This window comes from Python bivittatus, unplaced genomic scaffold, assembly GCF_059951505.1.
Source record: "Python bivittatus isolate LINGU-HERP-01145 unplaced genomic scaffold, Pbiv_v1 ctg000190_np1212, whole genome shotgun sequence".
Taxonomy (NCBI): Eukaryota; Metazoa; Chordata; class Lepidosauria; order Squamata; family Pythonidae; genus Python; species Python bivittatus.
This window is the reverse complement of record NW_028277042.1, coordinates 6,341,653-6,367,578: the sequence shown is the minus strand read 5'-3', so window position 1 is coordinate 6,367,578 and position 25,926 is coordinate 6,341,653. Positions and strand designations below refer to the sequence as shown.

Here is a 25,926-nt window from a genome sequence, read left to right as displayed (position 1 = left end):
GAAGCAAGCCTCGCTGAGTCCAGGAGGGCTTATCATGCTTGGGGCAAATGGATGGAAGTCTAGCCCCGAGCGAAGTCATCTGCTGCTCCATTTTAAATGCTACCAACCCTGGGGAGTGGGGGTGAGGCGGATTGAACGTAGGACGCCCACCGATCCTATCCAGCACTCCTCGTGGCTAAACAGATGCCCGATCCTATGCATCTTTCCACGCAAACCAGATTTCGAAATCCCGCTAGTTCAGCTGAACTTGCTGCCGGAGCAACGCGCGTAAAATAATTGCGGAGGCGTAAGAAGCAGCGAGGCTGCGATTCCTGAAGGAAACGCCACTTTTTGTAGTAGCGCCTGGGGAAGAAGGTCCCGCAGAACTCATAGGAGTTTCCTCCCGAGGAACCTCCGTAGGGCGCGCCTGGTTTCGCCGACCTGCCAGCCACCGAGCAAGTCCAGTCCAAGCCTGTCTTAGCGCTTGCCTGGTGATCTACCTTGTCCTCTCCCCCCATTTGTCCGGAGAAAATGCATGCAAATGTATGGACTCCCACTTCTTTAGCCTGAACGGAGGCAGAACGCCAGATCTCTCCTTGCAAAAGTCGGCCGCAGAGGCGGGGGGGCGGATGTGCACGCGTCTTGCACCTCCTTACCCCGCCGCTGAGCCTATTACGGCAAATCGGACGTTGTGGCGTTGGAATCGACTCTAGCCATAAAGCGGGAACTCCCCCTCCCCTCCTGTCGTCTTTGCGCGCTACTAGGCGCACCGCCGGTGGCTGACATTTGCGGGCCATCTGTGCGGAGAGCCGAAAGTTTGCACGCCCCGCACATAAATTCGACACTGCAGAAGAGGGTACAAGATGTAAAATGTGTCCCCCCGCCAAAGCGAACAGAAGACGGGAAAGTGCCAGATCTAAGCTAGGAAGGAGGCTTCGATAAATCGGGAACTGGAACGTCTTCCTGAATCAACGGTCTGGTTCCAAGAGAGCGCCAAAGCTCTAATGTGGATTGTTTACTTAGGCTGAGCGTCTCGTGTGAACCATTCACTGGATCACGCTTGAAGAGTCACTCATAAGTTTGTTCTAACTAGGGTTTTGATCACATTCACGGGTGCTTACGTCTGCGAGTTCAGCCCTGCATTGAGGGTGTACGGATAGAAAAGGGGGCTGATGGTTCGCTTCGGAACATGACTGTTTGCTCGGTGAAGGTGTGTTAAGAACAGGTACGGAGCTCCGTGATAAACTCACCCAGTTGTCCGGGTTCATTAGCTACACGGAAGCATAAACGGACCACAAGCTCTAATTTTGTACAACGGGTTGGACTAAAATGTGGGTGGCTGGTTTGGGATTCAGTGTTGTGTGAACAAAGGCAGGGGTTCAATGATTAATATATTGGACAATGTCCAGGAAAAACCAGGTTAAGGTCCACCCTCAGCCACCCAAGCTTCTTGGGTGACTGTGGACCAATCCTCTCTCTCAGCTTAACCTACCCCACAGGGTTGTTGTGGGAAAAGGCTGGAGAAAGGAGGACTATGTAGGCTGTCTTGAATTCCTGGAAGAAAGGTGGGATAGGAATCTCAACAGATAAATGAGAGAGGGCTATTTTTTTCTTTTCCAACTCTATTTCTTAACGCAGAAAGACATCTAAGCCGGGTGGATCCTATCCCATCGGACACCGGCGCCCGGATTTTCGCGCGCACAATTCATGCGCGTGCTAATCACCGCTGCGTTTCGTTTAAATGCCTTTTCGAGGATGCGCGGCTACAGCCTCCCTGTGATGAACGGTCTGTCCGTGCAATAAAGGGAAGCGAGATCGTCCGATCCTAAACAGGAGAAGAAAAACAAATCTCGCCCTCACTCGGACTTTAACACCGCAGAGCCCCGACCGCTTGCGCCAAATGGTGCGAACCGCCCCGCGGTCAAAACGAAACACTGTGAAGGCGATGCGTTAAGGAGGTTGCTTAGCATCGCCCTTCGGGCTTGACCACCCGCGCCCGGGAAGTCCAGCCAGAACGGCTAAGCTTCTCCCCGAAGGTCGGTTCTCGTTTCCCGAATCGGGAGGGTTTTAACAGAAGGGGCCAGTTCGGCTGCGCGTAAAGTCCCTGCCTCCGCGCGGCGGCGTGGTCTAACCGGCGCTCTTCTCTCCGTGTTGGGGGGGAACGTGCCAGGAGTGAGGCCCGTGGTTCAGCCGTTCCCTCCTACGCTGCCATCCTCCTTGCAGAAGGTCTATGTGAGAAGAAAGGCGGACTTTGAAAACCTTTCCCCTTGCCTGGGAGAAATGCCTAAAAATGAGCATGGCTCTTTCAAGATAGAGCCAACCCTTTGCACAAGCATCATACAACTTTCTAGTTCTCCAGGGGCCATACTGAGAAATAAGAAGGGTTCCCCCCCTTCCCTTTTCTTTTCGACAAGAATTTACACTGGCGTGGGCTGACACTATACTTTTACTGTGCATAATCCTATCATTGTGCCCTGTTGGCTGGAACCAGAAAATGTGGCCAGTGGGCTAGATCTGATATGCAAAAGGGAGAAGCAAGGCAAAGAGGAAGGGGAAGGGTCCTGGGGAAAGAAGCCCACAGGAAGCTGGTGAAGGGGTCTTATAGAAGCAGAGAAGAAAAGATGAACTGGGAGAGCGTGGGATTAGAAGTCTGTCCCAAAGTTATAAATGAAGCCATAAAGAGGTGGAAATAAGGAAAGAACACTGGGAAAAGAGGATGAGTACTTAAACTCCTTTAAAAAAAAAAAAAACAGTTGCAGACATAGTCCTTATTTTGTAACACAGGTTCAGTTGTAAAAATAAAAATAAAAGTTACTAAGTAAGGAGAACCTTCCAGAGGGGAACTCATGGGAGAGGTCCTAATGGCATGTCCTCTTCCTCTCTCCCCGTTATGAAAGCTAGCACTGGATACACAGTGCAGTGTGGCTTACTTCTGAGTAAAAACGCCTAGGAGCACCCAGGTGGTTAAGGACATTCCTGTCAGATGGGAAGCTGAGTACCCATTTCTTCAGAAATAATTTCCATGAATGTTTGAGCCACAGGATTGCAGCCAAGAAGAATTGCTCTGTCATCTCCTGCATGATAATAAATATGTATTAAATATACATATTTATTATCATGCAGGAGTATACACAGACTTAGATGCTAGGCTTTTCCCCACTTGCACTGACCCACCACATATGCCTTGGGGACATTTTTTCTCTACGCGGGGCTTGTGTTGCCTTCATCTCATCCCCTGCTGATCGGGGAGGCAGGCTTAATGCATCCTTAGTTCTACCAGTTTCCCAGTAGCATTTTCCAAAAGAGCCAAAGCAGCCTCAAGGTATGTAAAACCTGTTCCCTAGTGTCTTGGAGGGATGTCAGGAGCTGCTGAGATGGGGAAGAGAAGCAACAAAGACAGGAAAGAGGGTAGTAAATTTCATGCCAGCACATTTTCCTGCCCATCCAAGGATGGGTGGATTATCCTTCAATTCAGCTGTGAGGAAAGGCCCATAGAAAGAATGTACATGTGCCCCTGTGTGCATGCATGCAAGTCATAAAAACATGCATTGTGCAGGATGTGGTTAGCAAGTGTGGAAATGAAGCATTTGATCAGGGCAAAGCAGAGACATTAATTCAGTGAAGTGAAATTTTGCTTGTCTGCATTTTGCTTCTAGGGCCCTGGACTCCCGAACAAACTTGCACTGGATCAGGCTGGACTGAGGCTTTTTGGCCTAGGAGCAGTGCAAGGAACCGGAGCAGGAAAACGGGTGTGGGAGGGGATGCAGCCAAACAGAGGGAGAGGATGGTACCATTAATGAAACAGCATCAAAGGCTGAGGTATCCTGCCTCCTTTCTACAGAACTGAGTTGATTTTCAAGCTGCTGGATTCCTGGCAAAGTAACATGAACTGGGGAAGGGTTAGGACAGATTTATATGACCTTCCCTGATCAGAATTTTTTTCCCTCTCCCCTTCCCCCAATGCTTGAGGAGCGTGCAGAGTTTTAGGTCACACTTCTGAGCCAATGGCCGTATCCTGCCAGCCCACATCTAACCCTAATGCCCCCGAATCAGTGTCATCACCTGTCCTGTTTTAGAAATGTGAGGAAAGAGGGGTGAGAGATTCTTCCTGCTTTTCTCCCTCCTTGAAAACTTTGCCCTGCACTCAAGGTTGTTTTCAAGGCCAAGGGACAAAAAGCCCTTCTCTTTGCTTGCTTGCTTCTTTTTTCATTTTGGGGGCCTGATGGTTAGAAATTGGAATATATGCACTGAAGGCAAGCTTGATATTCAGAAGCAGCTTTGTATTTTAAACAAAACACAGCCAGCCATGGTTTTCGGTAGAGACGCTCCGCTCTTTCTTTATACTAGATACGGCGCTTCTGGAATGGGAGAGGAAACTTTTGTATATTTACCATTTCTTTATGCAAAGTGAATCTTAGCAAAGGCTGGACTTAATACAGAGCAAGAAGTTTATTTCTCTGCTTGCTGGCCCTGGGAAAAAAACAAGAAAACCCCAGAGCAACCACTAAGCAAAAAACATGCAATTTTGGAGAAGTTTAAACTTATGAAGTAGAGGAGGAGGAGGAGGGGAGATATGGGGAGGGGGGAGGGAGAAAGCCTTACTATCTTTATAGGAGACAATCATTTTCTGATTGGCCAATGGCAGGCAGTTTACCCATTGATTACATATTAACCTGTCTGGAGAATGCTGGAAAGGGAAATATGTCTGAACTATTGGAAGGTCAAGTATTAAAGGACATGTGTGAAACCAAGCAGGAAGAGTGTGGTCCAGACTGTCAAAGATGAGGTTCAGAAAGGCATGGTCCTCCGCACCTCTACGACACTTTTCTTGCTTACCAATCTCATGAACATGGATTAGAGCCAAAGGAGGGTAGATGCTGATTTGGGAAAACAGGGTTTTCTTTCAGCTGGGTTGACGGCAACCTAGTTTCATGTGCACACAGAGCAAAAGTAAAGTAAAGTAAAATAAAGTAAAAGCAATGAGAAAGGAGATGCAGTCGCCCACCTTTGTGCCAGACTGGGGATATTGCTTTGTTTCAGAGCTTAGTGACCTTTGACCTTGCGCAACACAGCTTTAAGAGCAGCAACTTGGAACCTCTAGAAGTTGAGCTGTAAATTTAAAACACGGCCTACTTCTCTGACCTGCCCTTCCCTTTCGTTCTTCCTCTCCCTCTATTGCCTTGCCTGCCTGCCTTTCATTAGTGGGATGCCAAAGACTTGAAACTCTGGATTCTACACCCCTAAGAAGAATCCTGTCCCTTTCTCTTCTTCCCCCTCTCCTCCTGTCCTTCTTTCTCTGGGGATCTGGAAAGTGAATTTACTTCACTCCAAGTAAATTATAAATATAAGTCAAGTTATAAGAATGTTGCTGCTCTAATTATTTCATAGATTAAAAAAATATAAAAATGAAGGACTCCCAGTTTGCTCATCTTCTCCTTGAAAATAAGGTTTCCAAGTTTTGTTTGTGTTTTTAAATATTATATACTTGCACTGTTGAGTTTTTTTGTTTTTTTTAAATCTCCCTTCCTCTGAGAAAAATTCAGTGGACAAAATCTGGCTAGCAAAAGGTCCCAGACACAAAATCAATGCTTTCTTTCAAAACATGGAAGTGAAACAAGTCACAGGCTAAGATCTAGAAAGGTCGACCTTCTGCCAGCCTGATGGAATTTTTGACTTTTAAACAGCCAGCCTTTAATAGGCCTTACCTTGCTGCAAGTTAGGGGTGGGGAGAATACACAACCTGTTTCAAAGGAAGATTGCATGGGGGGGATTATTCAAGGGAAGTTGGGATTAAGCCTTTCTCTTCCCAAATTTGGGGTTCACAGAATTAGTTTCATGGTTCTTTGGATACCAGCCAGAGTTTTAATCCTCCACCCCTGTACCTTCCATCTAAGACATCAGCTGTAGTAGTAGCTCTTACTATACGCCTGCATATTTGACCCAATGTCTGTGATAACAACCTGCAAAACTCTCTACTTCCATTCCTTCAAAAAGGAGCTGAACTATTTGGGGAAGTGAACGAGGTTGTTTTACTTCAATGAACTATTTTCAATCATTATTCTTGAAATGATAATTGGCAGGAAATTCACAGGGCTCCTTCAAAACAATGATAAAACTTGGAAGAGTTAACACTGACAACCCGAAAAGTCTTTCTTTTCTACCTGCCTGTGAGAAAATGAAATGGTTTTCCAGTTATTTTTACCTTGTCAAATCTCAGCTCACACACACAGTTACTTATCTGCTCAGATTAACTTAGCTAAACATCCGCCCCCCCAAGATACTATGATTAAATAGATAGTTTAAAGCTATAAACTAATGAAACTCAGTACAGAATCAAAAATGCAGTTTATTATAGTAGATTATTCCTCCTTTTTGATATAACCATAGAGTTGAAAAATGAAAGGAAAACACATAAGGAACATCACACATGATTAGTTGGTAACTTAAGATATAAAACAATTTTGCACAGCAAAATATGTCAAGGGGAAAAATAACTGACAAGATTTTTTTATATTTATTGTGGTATTTACTTTCCATTTTTTTAAAAGACAGGAGTATCAGTCCCTGACAATAAAATTTGCTGATTAATGCCTTCAAAACTTTGAGAATTTGTGAAGTTACAGAAAATCCAGTTCTGCACCACAATACAACTGTAAAAAAATCTGCATTATTTAAAAAACTGAGCAGTAATGCCATCTTTGTAAATGGTATTAGCATCCTAGACAAGTTTGCAATGGTTTATATTTTGCTTCAGGTTATATCTTAGTGCAATTCAGTGCCTAATATTTAAACCTCCCCCCGCAAAAAAACCCCAATGTTACATTTTGAACACAAAATAACCCTATTAATATAAACAGGGATACTCCCCTTTTAATACTTTGGTTTCCAAATACAGTTGGTGGCATAGCAAGATCTACACATACCCAACTTATAGTTAAGTTGCAATCACATGCTGCATAAGCTACTTTTTTTAAAAAAAGTCCCACTTTAAATTCTACCCCTTTTAACATCACAACAGTGAACAATTTAGTGCACCATTTAAAAAAAGAGAGACCTACTTCTAAACAGACCTAACCTTTTTGAAATTATCTATAACATTCCTTTATCTGTTGCGTACATTTGAACTGAACTAACAGACAATAATAGCTTGAATTAAATTATATACCAGGATCCCATAGCATTGCACGTTTGACAATGACCAAATGCAAAAGGAACAAAAAAGGAAAAAGGGGGCAGATCATTCCAAAATAAATTTTAGACTGCTTTAAGCAACAATATCATATAAAATCCAACAAATTGGAGCAATTTTTTAGCATAAGTTTTAAAACTTCTTTCCAAAGTTCTTGTTTTCCTGTAATACTGTAATCACAATCCACTCTTCTGTTTTTGTTTTATATAAGAGAGAGCGAGAGAAGAGATGTTTCAATTCATTAAAAAGAAGTCTGAAGTTTGGGGGGCCACTCAAAGCAGTTTCCAGAACAGATGCAAACTTGAATGGGTAAGGAAGACTCAAAAAGTTGCACTTTTTTGCTTTCAGTTCAAAAAAGTGGTGAAGAAATACAACTAAAAGAATGAATGACATGCCATTATATATCTCCAAAGTCCATATCCAAGCAAAAGGAAAAAAAAATCCGTACATGTCCAGCATGCAGGGCATTTATCAATATAATGTCTTTTTTTTCTCCCCATAGTCTTTTGAAATATTTATACAGTTAATTGATGTAAGACAAATTAGTAAGCGTAATAATGCATGAGATGAGGATGGGGTACTAAAAGCAGACTCAGTCTCACTGTTTGGCAGCTTAAGGCCAAAGATCGCATCATGAACACATGAGAAGTTGATCAAGGTTCCATATGGGCAGGTTGATATTCTCTAGGTTTAGTTCAACAACAGATGAAAATTTGGCAACCTGAAGTTTAAAACTTTCTTTAAATATTTCAGTAAAATGTTCTCCAAATATGTATGTATTCATATGCATATGAATACATACACATCCATATGCATCTATCTATATGTCAAGTTCAAACCCCACATGAAGAATTCGGGATGGCAAAAAAAAGGTGTTTTGTGTTTTGGATACAGCAAACTTAAAAAAAAATTAAGTTTGAGCCAATTTCAGATGAAGAACTGAGTTGATGGAACTTGGATTGCAAAAAAACACACACAACACACACACACACACACAAAGTAAAGGGTGGGCGGGGGAGAGGGGGGTCGAAAACTTGGTAAGGTTGAACATCTGAGTCAGTCCACCTTAAAAAGTACCACCAAAACTTGCCTTTTTCTTTAAACAGAATATGATGATGACGATGATGATGATGATGATGATGAGGAATAGGAACTATTAATTATTTGGTTGGCCCAAGTTAACAATAATTAACACGGCGACCAACTCGCTGGCCTCCCCCCTCCAGCCCGAGAACTTTTGTGCACGTGCTTGCTCGCCCGTGTGTGTTTGTGTGTGCGTGCGTGCGTGCGCTCTGAAGAGCGGCAAGAGGCTGTCAGGGCCAAGGGGGTTGCGGGTCGGAGACGGGGTTGACTCGCGGGGTGGGGGGTGGGAGAGAAGACTCACATGAAAAATTCTGGAGAAGAGGGGTTGTCGCTGCTGGATCCGTTTTCCCGGAACCCGCTGCTGACCAATTTCTCGTATTTTTCCTTGTAGGCGTCCCTCTCCCGGACCAGCCTGGAGATTTCCTGCTTCAGATGTTCCACTTGCTGGAGCAACTGGTTCTTCTCGGATTCCAAGACGTGCCGCTGCTGGACGCGCTTGAAGCGGCAGGACTGCGCGTAGCCCCGGTTTTTCAGGGTCCGTCGTTTCTGCTTCAGCCGGATCACCTCTTCCTTGCTGACGCCCCGCAGCTGCCGGTTGAGTTCCCTCACCGACATGGTCACCAGCTGCTCGTCCGAGAAGCGGTCGTCGAAATGCAAGCCGCCGCCCCCGCCGCTGCCAGCGTGGTGCTGGTGGTGCAGACCCCCGCCGCCGCCGCCGCCGCCTCCTCCCCCGGCGCTGCCGCCGCCGCTGCTGCTGCTGCTGGTGCTGCTGGCCGAAGACTGCACGCTGCCCGGCTGCTGCTGCTGCTGGTGATGATGATGGTGGTGCCCGGCCGGGTGGTGGTGGTGGTGGTGGTGGTAGTGGGGCGCGCCGCCGTTCTGCTGCTGCTGCTGCGCCGCCGCGGCCGCGATCACCGCGGACACCACGGCGGCCGCCGAGCCTATCTCGTCCGGCGGCATGGATCCCCCCGGCCCGCCGCCGCCGCCGCCTCCGCCGCCGCCGCCGCCGCCGCCCACGGCCAGCTGCTGCCCTCTAGCATAGCCTTCGAAGCCGGCCGCGGCCGCCGCGCTCTGGAGCTGGTGGTGGCTGTTGTTGATCAGCGCTTCCACGGCGTCTTCCGGGCTGAACCCCAGCGCCTCCGGGTTGAGCTGCTGCGGGTAACCGGTCATCCAGTAGTAGTCTTCTAAGTGGGTCTTTTGGTCGCTGCCGCCGGAGCCCGGGCTGGGGGCCGAGAAGCTGGGCGACGGGGGCACCGAGCTGCAGGGCGTGCTCATCGGGGTGGAAGAGAGCGATCCCCCAGCGATCAAGCGGCCGCACTGGCTGATAATGCGGTCCGTCTCCACCGGCTCCTTTTTCACTTCAAACTTCATCAGATCGAAGTCATTAACATATTCCATGGCCAAGGGACTAGTGGGCAGGTCGGCGCTGTGCAGGGCCAGGTCCGATGCCATCCTCTTGCCTCCGCCGCCGCCGCCGCCCGTCCTCCAGAAAGGGTGCGCTCCCGGAGCCAGGGGGCTGCTCTGACTTGCCAACGGATGAGCCAGTTTGCTGGTCGCCTCTGCGGAAGATCGGGAAGCTGCTGTCCGGAGCTGCGCGCCGCTCCCTCGCCGCCGCCGCCGCCCGCTCGCTCTGCCGGCGCCGGGGCGAGCTCCGATCCGCCGGCAGCCCCTCGCACCCGGGTTCGGAGGCTCCCTTGACGAAGAGGAACTCGGCTGCAGCCGGCAACCCGCGAGCGGCCGTGCCTCTCTCCCTCGCTCGTGCTATTTGCTCGCCTTTTGCATCCGGCTGCCTCGATTTCTTTCGTTTTTCTTTCTCTCCTCTTTTCTTTCCCCTCCCCTCCTCTCTCTCTCTCTCTCTCTTCCCTCCCCCTTTCTCCGCTGCGCGCTCGTTCGCTCGCTCTCTTTCCTCTCTGCAGCTTCGCAACTGCAGTTTTATAGGGAAAGGTTACTTAGCAGTTCCTCGTTGATTTGAAAATGATTGTTTGGCTTTCTTGCTGTCTTTTTTTTTTTTTTTTAACACTTCATGGTGTTTCTTCACCTCTTTCCCCCCTCCCCTTTCCGTGGCCAGAGTCAAAACGAAGAGAGAGAGAGGTTCACCATCAAGGGAGGAAAAATATCACGACTAATAATGAAAAAAATAAAATAAAATAAAAGCAGGTAGGTCGCTAAATCATGTTTTTAAAAGGGGGGAGGTCTGGAAAGCGAGAGGGTCAGCGCGATGACCCCCTTCCCCAAGTTCTAAAAAGGGGAGAAAGAAAGAAGGAAAAAAAAACCCCTCAACTCCCCAGCTTCGGCGACAAGATGAAAAAATATTTTAAAGAGATCAACCGGGAGGAGAGTTTAAAAGCATTGCTGAGTTTTATAGCGTGCTTGACGTCACTTTCAAATGGGGAATTGACTCCAATCCGCTGCCGCGAATCCGGCTCCTCATTAGCATAATAGTATAGAAACAAGGAAACTTTTCAAAGCTGTCAATCAGGAGCCAATCAGCTGACTGTCAGCTGGGACCAAAACCTTTTAACTCTTTCTTAACCGAAAGCGCCGCCTTGGATTCAGCCGGTGGAAGAGAAAGATAGATAGGGGGGGGGGGAGCGGGGGGGGAGAGGGAATGAGAGAGAGAGAGAGAGAGAAACACCGAAAGCCATTTATTAAACCGGCAAAATACTCTGCTAGGACTCTCAACTCTCCAAAAGGATAGTTTGCCTTGAGGCTGGGGATGCGGTGAATAATAGGTAAGGGTGCTGTCGTACCTTCTCTCACTTTCCTACATGCGTTCCGGGGTTTGGGGGATGAGATGTTAGGCGGCTGGAATGGATTTTTGTACTGTAGCACGTTTGCAAATATGGAGTGCATATATTCAGGGCTTTTTTGCTCTTCGTTTTGTCCCGGTTCTCCCTTATCCTTCCTCCTAAAAGTGTGTGTGTGTGAGAGAGAAAGTCAGCACGGGCGGGCGACCCTGATATCCTGAGACTCAGTTTTCAAATCATGGGGAACGTTCTTGCCACGCGGATCCAGAAGACCGCAGTTCCAACCAGTTCTCCCGATATCCCAAAGATAGACCTGCGTGCGGGTCAACTTTCCCTTCCTGGAAGGACCGGGCACGAGCCGAGGTGGTGGTTCACACGCACCTTAGCCTCTGAGGTCTAAAGGAGAGTGAATTTGGAGTCTTTTCTCTCTCCGTCCGCGCAGACAGAACCTCAAGCCGGTTCTCTTTGCGCGTTTCAGCCGCGCTTTCGGCCTTTGCTCGGCTCGGAGGCAATCCGCGGAGTTTCCGAGCCCAAGACGCCGCGCCTCCGGGTCAAAGTTAGGTTTTTTAGCGCTGGTCTCCCCGCCCACCTCTGATCGATAGCTTGGTGAGAGGTCAGAAAGTTAAGAAAAGTTGAGAATAGCGAGCTACGATTTTGCTCTTCGCAGGCGATTACTTTTCCTCTTGTTCATTGAAAGATGTTTCCCAGATTTTAAAAAATAAGTTGAGGTGGGTTTTTCTTGGGGGGGGGAGTTAAAATCGAGGAGGAAGGCAGCCTTAAGAAGATGAATTCTTCAAACTTTTTTTTTTATTCATTCGGGCCTTGTTTGCAGAAGATTGGCGATCTGTTCAATTAATTGAATATTTTAAACAGTCACGTGCGCTCTTTCGCCTCTTCGGGGGCGGGGGCTCTTTTTTTTTTTTTTTTAATACCGAAAATAAGAACTGAGTTAAAACAAAATCCAGTTTACTCATCTCCCTTTTAAACCTCGACAGCGCCACCTTTCGCCACAGACCAGTTTCATACTGAACCGCTTCCAATTTTCTAGATAGAAAAAAATCCATACTAGAAATGTGTTTAAGAAAAAAAGTTGAGAGCTCCTAGCGTCTGCACGACAGTCTGACATTAACTCTTTCAAGTCAGAGGAATGTTCATGGCTTAGCCAGATCGCCCGTTTTGGGGGTTGAATATAATAACAGGAGGTGTGTTTTACAACACTTCCTACCTATAGAATTTCTCCCCTTAGGACACGGTCTGCAAGGTATTTCTAGAAAGTGGGAACGAAAGGGGAGACAGTTCTTGTTAGCCCGGATACTTCGTGGAGTTGTCTTTCTGTTTCTCTCTCTCTTTCTGTGAGATAAAGACAAAAATCTTTCAAACTTCCAGCCTTGATTTTCAACTGACTTTATGGCAACCTCAATAGAATTAAAGTTACTAGTAATTTGGTGATAAATGTGATCTCTCTAGTAAGTAAGATTAAGTGTAGTGCTATAAAGTTGTTTATCTGAAAAGTAATTCTCAGAAATCTGACTCTTGACACTTAGTCATATATTAAACCAGCCTTCTGAACATTGTACTTGGGTACATTGGCTTCAACTATTCTCTTCCCCCCCCCCCTCCCCGAATTTCCTACTGAAAAATCTTTGCCTTATTCTAAGGATCTGCCTTGAAGAGTCATTTCCAATAGCATCAAAATCTGAAGTTGGCAAAGAAAAGACAGGCTTTGTGTACCCTGACATTCCTCAGCCTTGACAGCCAGGATTCATATGATCAAGCTGTGTTAACTGGTAATAATGAAAGCAGTTTGAAAGAGAGAGCTGGGCTGTTGGGTGTGTCACAAATTGGTTGGGGAAGCATCCACATGCTTTCAGGGATGGATTACCAGAACACTTTACCGGAAGAACCTAAAAATGATGGTTTCCAGCGTAAGTTAAAAACATGGTATTTATGAGAAGGTTACTATGATGTCTCCAATTTGATTTCTGATCGGGGAGGGGGTTCAACAGAAATGATCAGCCTAAGCAGTCACTCATGCCATCATGACCATGCACATCATGGCAATCTCGTACACTCTCCTTGCTTTCTTCTGAGCAGAGCACGATAAATCATTTCATTTTGGGGCTGCCACAAATTACAGACGTGTCACTACTTTTAAATGAGAAGCGGTTGCTTTTGGGAGTGGACGCTCGAAGGGGTTCCCTTGAATTAGATGCACTCCCATTGGAACATGCTACATTTACAAAATGAGGGCTCCCTGTTTCGGACCCCGGTTAGCTCTGATGGATAAAACAGGGAATGCAAACCCACGCGTGGCTAGCACAATCTGCGCTGAGATACACCAGTGCAAAGGAGGGCAATAAACATGACTGAGTTCAGGCCTCCAAAATATTAAGACAAAGTACCGGTGATGCTAGATTGAGCTTATTAACTTAGTAAAGATGATGGAACTGTCAAATATTGGCTGCTATGTAGCACATCAGAACAGACAATGAGAAGTTTAAAATGAGAAGCCTTCTCATTCTCTTCTTCCTGTACTCTGTTCCTCTCACTTTGGCAGGATTTTCCTGTAGTATTCAGCGGCTCACAAGGAGCATCTGAACAATTCCCAGGTAGGACTGGGTTTCTCCTGCACCAATTACACATTTTCATTTCAGTTAGAAGCATTCAGGCCACCGACTTCTCCAAGGCACCAACAGCTCAATTCGCTTAGCCTGCCCACCGCCTCTTTGGGTTGTGTTTCCTTGACTTGAAAGGTGTTTATTCAGCCAACTGCCTTGAATGTTCTCTCCACTTTTCAAGAACTTGGCTTTTTGGAGAAAGCAGGGCTTCTGAGAGCTTCAGTTAGGAACGGTCCCCAAAAGATGCATGTGTGTATGTGTGTGTGTGTGTACGCTCATAGGCAGATGTACAGAATTCTGTAAAATAAGCACAATCAGTGGCTGTTGTACGTAGAGCACCCTCATCTCACACCACGTCAGTGATAAATTAAAAAAAAAAGTCTCAAGTGTGTATTTTCATGACTTCCTTCGCTGAGTAAACAAGCAAGGGAAGGCTTAGAAACGAAGCCAGTAGAAGTCCTGAGAGTTATATTGACTTTCAGTGTCATTTGCTATGACTTAAACAAACTCATCTATCAAGGCCAACACATTAAGTACAGTCACTGCACCTTGTGTTTATCCAGCGCCTATTTTATGGTGCAGAACTGAGTGGTGTCCCCTGAATTTAAGTATGAAAAGCCACCAAATTGATTTCCCAAAGCCGAGTGACAAAGGCTGAAGACATCAACTGCTCTTAGGCGCAGAGCTAGATAAATCCTTTTAACAGTGCTTCAGATCCGTTAACAGGGCCACAAATAACAAATCACTGTTAGCAGATTTATGGGAAAGAAATAATAGAATCAGATGAGATAATCTGATAGGGGTAAAATTGCTGAGGAAACAAATCCTACTTCACATCCATGGCTATGAAACAGCACTGTGATAACTAGAAGTCATTACAAATAGGTGAATTATGATGGAAATAATCGTTCTTGTAATTCAATATTTATTCGTCTTTTTTTTTCTTTAAATAAGTTGCAGATGACCCCAAAAAACCCTCTCCCTCTCTTTGAAGATCCTACACACCCACTTACTAAATTACATTCAGTAAAAGGTGTGTATGTGTGTATTTGTTTTATCTGTATTTTGGTTCATAACTAAACATTTTGTATTCAGATTTATGTAATGCATTAGGCCTGCAAACATATTTCTGCCTGATTAGCATAAATAGTCACTTCATGAATTACTAACAAAGTTGATCTGAAAAATATTGGCGCATTATTTTATTAAGTAGAACGCAAACATATGTCCAATAAATTCTAGTTTGCTTGTGGCAGGAAGGGATACACAGATACCCAGTCAGTTGTATCTCACTGTGGGTAAGTGGAAAAAAATAAGATGAGTTAATCTGTGTGTATGAACTTAATTTGCCTTGTCAACCTTTCGGTTTGTATTTAATAAATAGGAATGTCCAGGTCTATTTCAGAATCACAATACAAGGAGAGAGTGTAGTTAAATCCCCCATGCAATTTCTCCTGCTTAATTTCTTCTATGGATTGCATCATCTGGAGATAGAATTTGACTTCTTAATTTTGTGACAAATTCTGTTTCCTATTTGGGTGAATTAGCAATTTGGTCTGATTTTAGCAAATTAGGCTCAAACTGAATGGAAATGATGCCTAATTTCTATTATATCTTCTTTACTGAAGCTGTGTGGCCTCCATTCTGTACAGATGTGTACATTACTAAACATGCATAATTACATGTTGGGTCACAGTGCCTCAAATTTAAGCAGCAATGCTAGATTTGGAGAGTCTATATAGTTTGGAAGTTTCTTGTCTCCCTTTTGTAAGGCTTAGCCAATTAAACTGAATCAAGAACTTTAATCTTTGAGTATATCTAGAAGCAGATCCCAGGAACTTCAAGCATGGTTTACTTTTTGCCAGCTGCTTGAAGACAACACAACTTTCACTGAACAAGGATTTCTTAAGGCAGGGAATAGAGACGGGAGGGGTGTTGAAGGAGGGAAATTCAAACTGATCAATCATTATTTGTTTGTGCTCTGATTAGACTTCCTCCAATTATCCTATAATACCTCTTTAGCATAGAACTAAATCCTAATTGAAGTCAGTTTCAGATATGGATTAATGTAAATTCTTTGATTAGGGTAAATAAGTCTAGGAACTAGGAAAGGAAGGCTGAATTTGCTGAAGGTTCCTGTCTAATGGAGTATTTTTTATGGTGAAAGGGGAGTGGACCATCAATTTCCTTTGCAGTTTGCCATCACCCCACCAAAGACTTCTCTGCTAGAAGATTAGGAAAGCAGTGCGAGTGCAGAGAATTGGAGGAATTGAAATAGATCAACTCCTTTTTTCAGTGGGAATGTTCTGAGCAATACTAGGAAATGTTCTTGGTGGTAGTATCCAATCCACTGCCTTTAAAGGCAATCACAGATCCTCCCTGAGATAAATGTAAAGCAGAGTAAAGTGTACATATTAAAAAGAATCTATGATCAGTATTGTATCCAGAGAAATATTTGGTATTTTTTCTATTTCTTGCATTTGCTGAGTCTGATCCATTTTTCTGCCTATAAATCTCCAACTGTTAGAAAACGAAGCGTATTTATAATTTCCTTTCCAGGCCCAGAAGTGTACCTAAAAAAATCAAATTAATACCATTATTTCCCTTTCTCTCTCTCTCTGTCCATTACATCATTTCCAATTTCGTAAATAAGTTTTCCCATCACCTCTTTTGTTAGGGCTTCCACATCTGGGTTATGAAACTTGGAATGATCACTAGACAGCAGCAAAGAGATTAAAAAAAAAATTCTAACCCTTTGCTTCTATATAATGGTCATTTGGGGCTTTGATGCCCAGAGCTGGTAGTTCTAATCTTAACTAAGTATTTTTTTTTGGTGAGGGAAACGTATCATGTCCCAGTTTTATGATAAACTTTGTTTTAAAATAGGTTTGTTTTCACTCTTCAGTTTTTACAGTTTGCTTATCTACTCCATGGAATATTTATTGTTCACTAAATTCCATTTCAGTTGCTGAATAATTTGTGTTATTTTTATGGAATCTCTGCTTTCTATTTAACATTAGAAAAATTAATATTCTTGGATTTCTTTTCTTTTAAATGGAACATAAATGATCACTAGTAAAGAGGTATCTCTAGAACACAATGTTGTCAAATAGAGAATGATGGTTCTCAATCATGGTTAGATTCTGGAAATATTCCAGATTGCATGTATTTCTGAACTATGAAAAAACAAGATGATGATGATCAATACGAAGACTATTTAGTCTTTGGAACACGGGTTAGAAATCCTGATTCTAATCCGATTCTTGCTAATATGTTAGACATATTCCTGAATTATTATTGTTTGAGGATAAATTCAGCAATTGGCAGCAGTTCTACATTCTGTGCAGGGAAAACAGCAAATCTGCTAAATCTGCAGATCAAATGAAAGGAGTCAGTAACAAACAGCCTCTGATTGCTAATTCCTATATAAAATCTTCTATGTATGAATTTCTTAAAACACAGATTTTATTCTGTCAATTGCCCAAAGGCATGATGGAGTTGAGTGGCCTATCCATCAAATCAAATCAGATCAATCAATAAAACTGAAGTAGAGACAGAACCATTGAGGGATCACTTGCTTTCTGTAGTCCTACCTGAATGTCTGAATGACTCCTTTGTGTAAATGTGACATTACAATATAGTGTTTATTGCATATCGGTCTACAAAACGTCTATCCCAAATCCAGCCCTAAATTCATATCAACATCACAGTTTGGGCACAAATGTCAGTTTTGGAACCCAGATAACACCTAAGTTCACAATATGTAAATGGTAGACTATAGAATAACTTATCTTAGATATCATAGGTGAACACCAGGAACAAGTATGCTATGAACTGTTAGAATTAGGGCATTTCCCCCTACGTACTCAGGAAACAGGTTGGAAGCAGAGTAAGAACCTTCAGAGATGGGGCAGTGTTTGGGGACCAGCTACAAAATCTTGCTAAGCAGCTTGTGGGCCTCATGAAAGACCCCAAACACACATACCATCTGTAGTCAGCAGTTTGATGCAAAATATCTCACTCTAGGAATAATAGTGGAGAGAATTGATAATCCATGGGTTTAGGAATGTCCTAAATGCCCCCACACACACACCATTTCTCTGTGCATAACTCAGAAAAACCTTTTTTCCAGGATCATTGGGTACTATACCTGTTTGGATGTTTGGAGATGAAAGGTGACAGAAGCACTAAATCTCTGCCACCGTTTAGTGGCTGTCCAGATTTATGCAGCACAGATCTGGTTGCACAAATGATAAAATGTGTTAAGATTACATTATATGCAAATAAGGGTCCTCTATCTTTACTGCCATGGCTACAACCTCACTCTGACATTACATCCAGCCTGGCAAGGTGGCCAATCAAGGGGACAGAAGACCCCAATTTGCATAATTAAAGCAAAGGATACAGCAGTTTTTCCTAGAAGGATACCATAAAGAGTCAGCGGCTGATTCGCATAACGTGCTAAGTCATAAAATCCTTTCTCTGGTTCTGCCTTAATATGTTGATTGCATATTTGGCCATTGCTGTTTGTGGTTCATGGTTTACTATGCTGTGAAGTTCAGCCAATAGTGGATTATTCCATAAATCATAGTTGTTTATTTTCTTCAACTCTGGGCAGTCTACAGGTTGAACAAGTTATAGCTAAGAATGATGTGCAAACCTACTCAATAACGTTTACACTTGCAGGACTGGCTAACTACATCTCTGTAGGGAATAGGCTTGAGGAGGAAGTATTGGTCCCATTCTGTCTCCCCAGATCCCTTTTTTCAGTTATCATGCAGAAATGGTGGTACCAGCACCATTGGCTGGGAAACTAGCTTTGAAAGTAACACCTCCCTTCTCTGAGTTGTGGCCAGGTAACACAGTGATGAATAATCCAAAGTCAACTTCCACAAAAATCACTTTTTCCAAGACTAGAATATATATTACTGAACATGTGTCACCCCTTAGAGGTAGTCCAGACAAGAAGCTCCAACCATGAGTAGCAACACTACTTTTATTGTAAGGTTACAGTAAAAGAATTTTGCAAGTCTGAAAGTACATCTCTCCCCGCTCATCTTCTTGGTCCAAGAAACTAGGGAGGGTCCCTTCTGAGACATTTGCCAAGCCCCCATTCCTTCTGTGGGCTCAGCTGCCTCTTATCTGATCATTGCCTAGACTGTTGCTCCTCTTCCTCCTCCTCCTGTGTCTCAAGGACATTCTCAGAGACCATTACAGCATCTTCCTAAAAGTCCCTACTTCAGGGGATAAATGCTGGAGTTCCTTCAAGTTATATTAGGACAACACTACCAAATCTGATCATGGGCCAGAGTGAATATTTTGGGCTGGTTGCTAATTAATGTTAATTCCCTAAAATGTGGCTAGTGTGTGTATGTGCGTAGGGATACAGTGTCCTCCCATCAAATTGATTGTTTGAGAGCTATGTTGCTGGTTGTGATCTGATGCTCTTTTGCAAACAGCATTTTCTAGTTATGTCAAGCAATCAAATGGGAGTGTGGTTAAATCCTGGATAATGTATTTGCACTAACTACAAAGCAGGCAAAGCAGGCAGGAGGGAAAGGTGTGATTGTCTGAAAATGAATGTCTTTGTAAAAACACAGAAATATGGGACATGGATGGAAATTCCCCCCGAAAGAGAGATATTTGCAATGTTGTTTAAAAAGCATGTGCACCTTAAAAGAAAGATATAGAAAAACACATACCAGTTGTTATATACATTTATTTTAAACAGCTTTTACATCGATGCAGAAATAGAATGGGGTGAATGTAAGACTGGAAAATGGGAAGCTGTGAGTAAGTGAAATGAATGAATCTATTTAAACCTAGGGGCTGAGAGGTCATGTTTTTAACCCTATCCTGTTTAACACAATTTTGTCCCTCTCTAGACAATGCCGTTTCCTTTGTGTATGTCTGTATTGATCAAATTTCATAAATTGTTTTCACATGCTGCAGGCCTGAAATTTCAGCAGGCAACTCAGTGCATATCAACTCAAGGACTTATCAGCAAAAGATGCAATTTCAGCACCCCATTTACTTCCTGCTAGGGCTAATTATAAGGAGCATAAGATGAACAGACAAGATTAAAAAAAAATATCAGCACTGTATTGAAATCTGTCTTCCAACTTCTCAAAAAGTTTCTTCCCTTCTGAAACAGTTTTGCTTCTCTCCCTAATTCTCATGGAGCTTTAGAACATAGCCATGGAACCTGCAGCCTGTAGGGGTTGCTACATTACAACTCCCAGAACCATGAGTGTCTGGTAGAAGCCATAATGATGTCATGTGCACCATGATGTCATTGTAGAAATGGCATGAATTATGCAATTTGCATCAGTTGCATCACAACAATAGGTTTGTGTAATTTGCACAGTGACATGGTGTCATATCACTTGCCCTCAGCCAGAATTCTACACTGATAGCCGTGCTGGCTTGATTTGTGGGCAGCTGTTGAATGGTATTTAGATGACCATAGATTCTCCTCTCGTGAGTGAGTGAGTCTGTCTGTCTGTCTTTCTTTCTTTGGTATATGTCTATGTGTGTGTTTTAAAAGCATGTTCAATTATGGCAAATTGGTGAAATATGCTGGCAATTTTTATTTTTCTGTTATAGACTGCTCCATCACTGCAAATGCAGAGATTCCCTGCATTTCCTGATGTGAAAAATTTCCCTGGGAAGTGGGCAGGGGGGAGGAGGATCTAAAGAGGCAAGAAGACAGATGTGGCATCCAGCGAAATTGCTCCTTTTGTACATGTCTCAATAGTGCACACATGTAGGAAAAGGACAGGGTTTGCTTCTCGTCACCATACCTACCACCTCAATGGTTTTTATTGCCCCTCACCTCCTGGCCGTTGATGCTGTTAGGAAGAATTCTTCCCTGGGGTTTCCCCCTAGGATTTATTGGAGGTGTGGGAAGCCAGAAGACCACTGACCATGGAAAGAGGTTTGTGCATTACAAGTGAGAACACTGTTCCACCCTTCTTGAACATAATGTCACTATGGTAGATGGCAGAACATTGGGTCCCACCCCTGAGATTTAACAAAAATGTCCCCTCCTTTGCAGGGGGGAAAAAGTTCAGTAGCAATTTTATTTTCCATGAATTTGAATGAAAATAGGGGGGAAAGGCAGAAGGAATTCACGGCATAGTGGTGAGTTTTATTTTATGGTAAAGTTTTTTTTTTTTTTTTCACTGCATGAAAAGTCATTTGGGTCAACATCCAGTTCTAGCAAAGGTACTTCCAACCTTTGGTATTGGCAGGACACTCCAAACTGCTGTTCCTTCATTAATAATGGAAATAAACAGCCTTGTGTATTTTCCTTCTGTCGCTTTGACAAAGTGAACTTCACATCCAGCAGTTGTCCTGAGTCTGATCTTTGGGTCAGAAGTACAAGTGTTTTAATGGCCATGGTGTTCATTTTTTTTTCTTCCCCAGATCCAACTGGAATGATTCACAGGCTTTTATCTTCCCGGTCACCTGTTTGGGGAACAATGGAACGATCGTCTTCATGAGCTTCGGATGGGAAGTGGCCCGCTTTATAGTCAATAGCACTTCCTCCCAGGTGGAAGAGTTCTGGAATTGTTTTCATGATTGCATCAATGAGGTTGGCTAATTCCCTGCGGAAACGTTTCTGAGTAACATATAAAGGTGGGCCAGCAGAAGACTTCTGAGCACATGATCCATATTGATGCATGCAAGGAAGCTCTGCTGTGCAGGCCAGAGATCATGTCATGTGTTTTCTCATGGTATCACTTTTGGACTGAGGACAGGCCTGCAGAGCATTTTTATTTTAACTGGTCAACTTAACTGAAAGTCTAAAGTTCTTTGTGTCCTTTGTTTCTCATAGGAAATTGTGCTTCTGATGCCCGGCCATTTGCTACTGAATTCTGGTGGTGCAATCATGGGGATCTGCGGTGAGCCCCAGAAAGCAGCTTCACTGTCATAGAAGTCCTGCCCTGATTTAGAAGACAGCTAGAAATCTCTCTGTGTATTTGTAAATGAATTGCACTTCTAGCAGCTGTAAGATCCACACATCTGGAAGAAACAGAGGCAGGAAGAGAAACAGACTGCCAAAAGCTGGCTGAAAGCATCTTGAGGAATCTCTCAGGGAGTATGAGATGAGGGTAACGCAGGGGTGCAGAAAGTGTGGCCTGGTTACTACATGTGGCGTTTGTGTATGGAGTTAGAAGGGTTTAAGAACAAAGTAGGTGTGTAAATCTTGCTGTCCAAGGCACCCAATTTATCCCTTAGAACCTCTGAGCCAACACCCTGGTTGGATCTACTGCCCTCCACTTTTGGAATGCTGCCTTCAACATGCCACTCAAAGCCTATCACAGCCCCCAAACCAGCAAAGTAGTGCACCTCTGGCATAATGGATCTGCCACCTTGTAAACTCCTGGGTGTCATGCCAGAATCAAGCATATTAAAAACAATGAATCCCACAATAAAATTACATCAATACTTGCCACTTGAGGCATGGCATATTTACTTTTTAAAAAATGCACAACTTGGCTTTGTTGGAAAAGATTGAAAAGAAAAATGCATTTAAAGTCTTCTTCAAGGATGGCAGTTCAAATATTCTTCTGGGTGTGAGTGCCATGTAAGCAGCCTCACCAAAGTCCAGCTTCAAAGGGCAGTCAATTAAAATGCCTGCCATCAAAGACAGGTCTTCCCAGTGGTACTAATCTTACTCATATATTTGCAAACAAAGAAGATAGCATTTATTAGTCTTCCTCAAATATCCTGCTTTCCAGAAGAGATGATTGAGAGAATTCCCATCATTTCCAGACAACATCCAATGATGTTTCCTCCATTTTTAGGGAGTAAGAACAGCATTACCACATTAGGATCCACCCACAAGAATGTTTGAACTCCTTCTGTCTGGTCATGGCCCAATCGGAGCTTGAACCTTTGTCCAGTTCTAGGTACCACAGTGATCACACTTAAAAAAAAATGTTCTAACAAACTCAAAGTAGTTCAAGGAAGGTTTAAGGAGGTGGATGCTCTGGAAGCTGATTTCTGTGAGGAGCAACTGGGGAACTGGGCATAATTAGCTTTAAGAAAAGATGATTGGAAGAGGAGTAATAACTCTGTTCAAGTATCTGAAGAAGTATCTTACAGATAAAGGTCATGACCCAGAATGCAGGAACATGGAATAATGACCTTCTGCCTTATAGGAATGCAGTTTCTGGTTGAATGTTAGGAAAAAGACTGTTGTTGACAGGAGCAGTTGAACTGGTGAGTCAGTTATCTAGGTTCCCCTTCATTGGATGTGTTCACGTGGAGACTGGATAACCATCTGTCAGGGATGTTTGAATGGATTAGTCCCTGCAGTTTCCTTGGCAAGATTTCAGAAGTGGCTTGCCACTGCCTCCTTCCTGGGGCTGAGAGAGAAGGACTGGCTCAAGGTCAACCCAGCTGGCTTTGTGCCTAAGGCAGGACTAGAATTCACGGTCTCCTGGTTTCTAGCCTGATGCCTTAAACAGTACACCAAACTGGCTCTCACAGATAGTAACTTGCACTTTTTAGTGAAACTAAATAGAACTGCAGTATTTTGGAATATAGATGGGAGACAGACCAAAAACGCAGGGGTTGCAGAATGAGAACTGGAACACCTGAACACATCTTCTAATATACCATAAGTGGAAAAAGAGATTGGCTCATAAATTATTATTCTCCTAGAAAGCATCACATTTACGAGTTCAACTTCATTGGTCTAATCCATTTTCCTATGTCTGGGGGCGGGAGGGAGCAAAATATGCCTCAAAATGTGATATATGACCTTTTATTAAAATAATGTTAAATTATGTGTTATTTTCAATACATAATTATTAAAGGTGTTCTAAAAAAAGGAGGGAGGGGAGAAAGACAAGTTGCAGCTTTTCATTACCACACTGCTTCCATAGCACAGCAAATTCTGTCATTAAATACTTCTGATGAAGAAAGGAAGTAATTAGAGACCAAAGTGGAGAGCTTGTAGGTCTATTTCACCTTTGCTCCAGAGCAGAAGTCCCTTTCAGAAAAGGGAAACCTGGGTTTCAGCAGCAATCCGTATTCATTCATTCATTCATTCATTCATTCATTCATTCATTCATTCATCCATCCATCCATTCATTCATTCTGTAATTCCTGTCCTATCTACAAGATAGTAGAATTTGATATGGGGTCGTCACATTTCATCCTATTTATCCTTAAAATGTATTTACATCTGAAAATTTATGTGAGGGCAGGGACCAGTATTTTATTTCAGAAAATATTTTTTAAGCAAAGCAGAAGCCATAGTATCATGCTATAATTTGTGCAGCATCTTGGATCTGATTACCATACAAATGTGTATGGAGACATGAATGTAGCTCTTGCCTATAACTTTTTAAAGCTGCTGTATCTTCTCCCAAGATTGCATGGCTGCGTTCACAGCCCTGCACACTCAGAAGCACATTTCTGAAACAATCTTGAAACAGTGCAGCCCAGTCATAAAGTATCTATGGATTGTATGAAAGATCCGAAGAGGCATTTTATGAAGAAATCAGGGGTACATTTATAAAAGACCTTTCTGCAAGAACTGCAGCCAAAATTATGGTTTCAGATGGATATTTTGGTCATTTTCTAAAGTATCCTGAGAATGCTTCAGCGATATCTCAGATGTATGTATGTATATGTGCACGGGTGTGAAATTTTGGGATTTTTCTATCTTCCGAGAACAAATTGTTCTGGAATTCAGCAGTTAAGACAAAACCCTGATCATATTTGCTATTGAAGTTGGAAGAGTTTCTCACAGTTTGTCTTATTTTTGTTTTAATTACCTCTCATATGATATGGAATTTGATTTGCAGTCCTGTCCCTTGTCTTCTTGTGAACAAACCAAGTGTTCAAAAGCTGAACAGATTCACAATAAAGTACAAAACCTAACAGGATCACAATATGGTACAGAAAACAGATGAGTATACAAACAGTGTATCTCATGTGCATCCACCTTGCCCACTGCCCCATTTTTGGCAGCGTCTACAAATATGCTTGACGCATTTTTAAGTGTTAACACAATTATAGTAAGTGATTAAAAAGCAATTGGGGAAGGGACCCTGGGCAGTGGATGGTTCTAAAATGGCCAGATGCAAAAGTCTATACATTTGGAACGATGCTCACTAAAACGTTTCCCATGTCACAGAAATTAAAACTCTTTAATTCTTCTGTAGTGTGGATCTAAGGGGTACAGAAGCCCATGTGCTTCTTAAAGACTTTGTAAAGATTATCTCATGCTTGGCTTTTATGCTGCCTCATGCAATTTTAAAACTGTGTTAGGAAGTCACATTCTCAACATTAGGAAAAGGTTCCACCGAAGTCTATCTGCCAACTTGTAGGAAGATAAAATGAGGCTCCTTTCCAGCAACTTCTGCCTGCGGGTCCCAAAAGTCAAGGTAGCGGTCTTGAGCATGCAGTTGAAGCCTATCCCTTTGTACAAGTGGGGTGGGAATTCAATCATGCTGCCATAGTACCATCTTGATTTTTTTTTTACTTCCCCTGCCTGCCCCTGTGTAGACATTGCTGGTCCTTTTAGAAGTTTGTTGACTTGTGAATGGGTGTTAGGGTTTTAAAAGAAATCTGTCACTGATTTCTATGGCTGTGTTTTGTAAGCGCTACCAAAACAGACTTCATCCCAGTATAGTTAGCAACTCTTTCCTTTCATCTAGCTACGCAGACCAAAAGTCTATTTGTGAAAGATACATTTTTAAATGAATGTGTTGCCTACAAGCAGAAGAGATTTCTTAGGAATTGCCTGTCTGAACTGAATCAGGAAATCAAGATAAATTATAAAATCAAATTGGATACTTGTAAATCAGTTTAGGCAGCTTGGACAACTGTTACAGTACATATGCACAGAACTGTTTTCTTTTTATACTTTCCAAACCAACCGAATGTTGGAAATAAATTATGTAAAGGTTCTTATCATGTAATTTTGTTGTTGCTTTCCTTTGCTTCCTTTTTTTTTCTTTTCCATTTTTTAAAAAAGTCTGTTCTGTTTAATTAAATAAAGTGAAAAAAAAAAAGATGTTTAAGGACTGTGTCCATCTGTTTGTCTTTCGGAGGATAAATGTCCAAAAATGAAACAAAATTGTATCAAACTTTGCAAATATACTAGGTCAGGTTCAGGGCTGTAGGCAAAACATAATAAAATAAAATAAGGCTATTGATTTCGGTGGACAAAATGCAACAGTACACACACACACACACGCTGACATAGGATGCTGTGAGAAGGAGTGTCCAAGCCTCTTAAAAAGACTTGGATAAAGAAAAAGTGACATAACTCTTAGAACAAGAG

The 25,926-nt window shown here is 43.1% G+C and overlaps 1 protein-coding gene and 1 long non-coding RNA gene across 2 annotated transcripts; one reads left to right on the top strand and one right to left on the bottom strand.

Moving 5' to 3' along the window:
• Positions 1-6,307: 6,307 nt before the first annotated feature.
• Positions 6,308-10,568, bottom strand: MAF (MAF bZIP transcription factor). Its single transcript, XM_088135991.1, has one exon. It carries the CDS (start codon positions 9,701-9,703, stop codon positions 8,549-8,551), a length of 1,155 nt encoding a protein of 384 aa, XP_087992117.1. The 5' UTR covers positions 9,704-10,568; the 3' UTR covers positions 6,308-8,548.
• A 278-nt stretch (positions 10,569-10,846) lies between these two features.
• LOC112541648 (uncharacterized) lies at positions 10,847-25,640 on the top strand. The gene is made up of 3 exons (XR_003085635.2): positions 10,847-10,983; positions 21,045-21,257; positions 21,457-25,640. It is a non-coding gene; the product is annotated as an uncharacterized LOC112541648 (long non-coding RNA).
• The last annotated feature ends 286 nt before the right edge of the window (positions 25,641-25,926 follow it).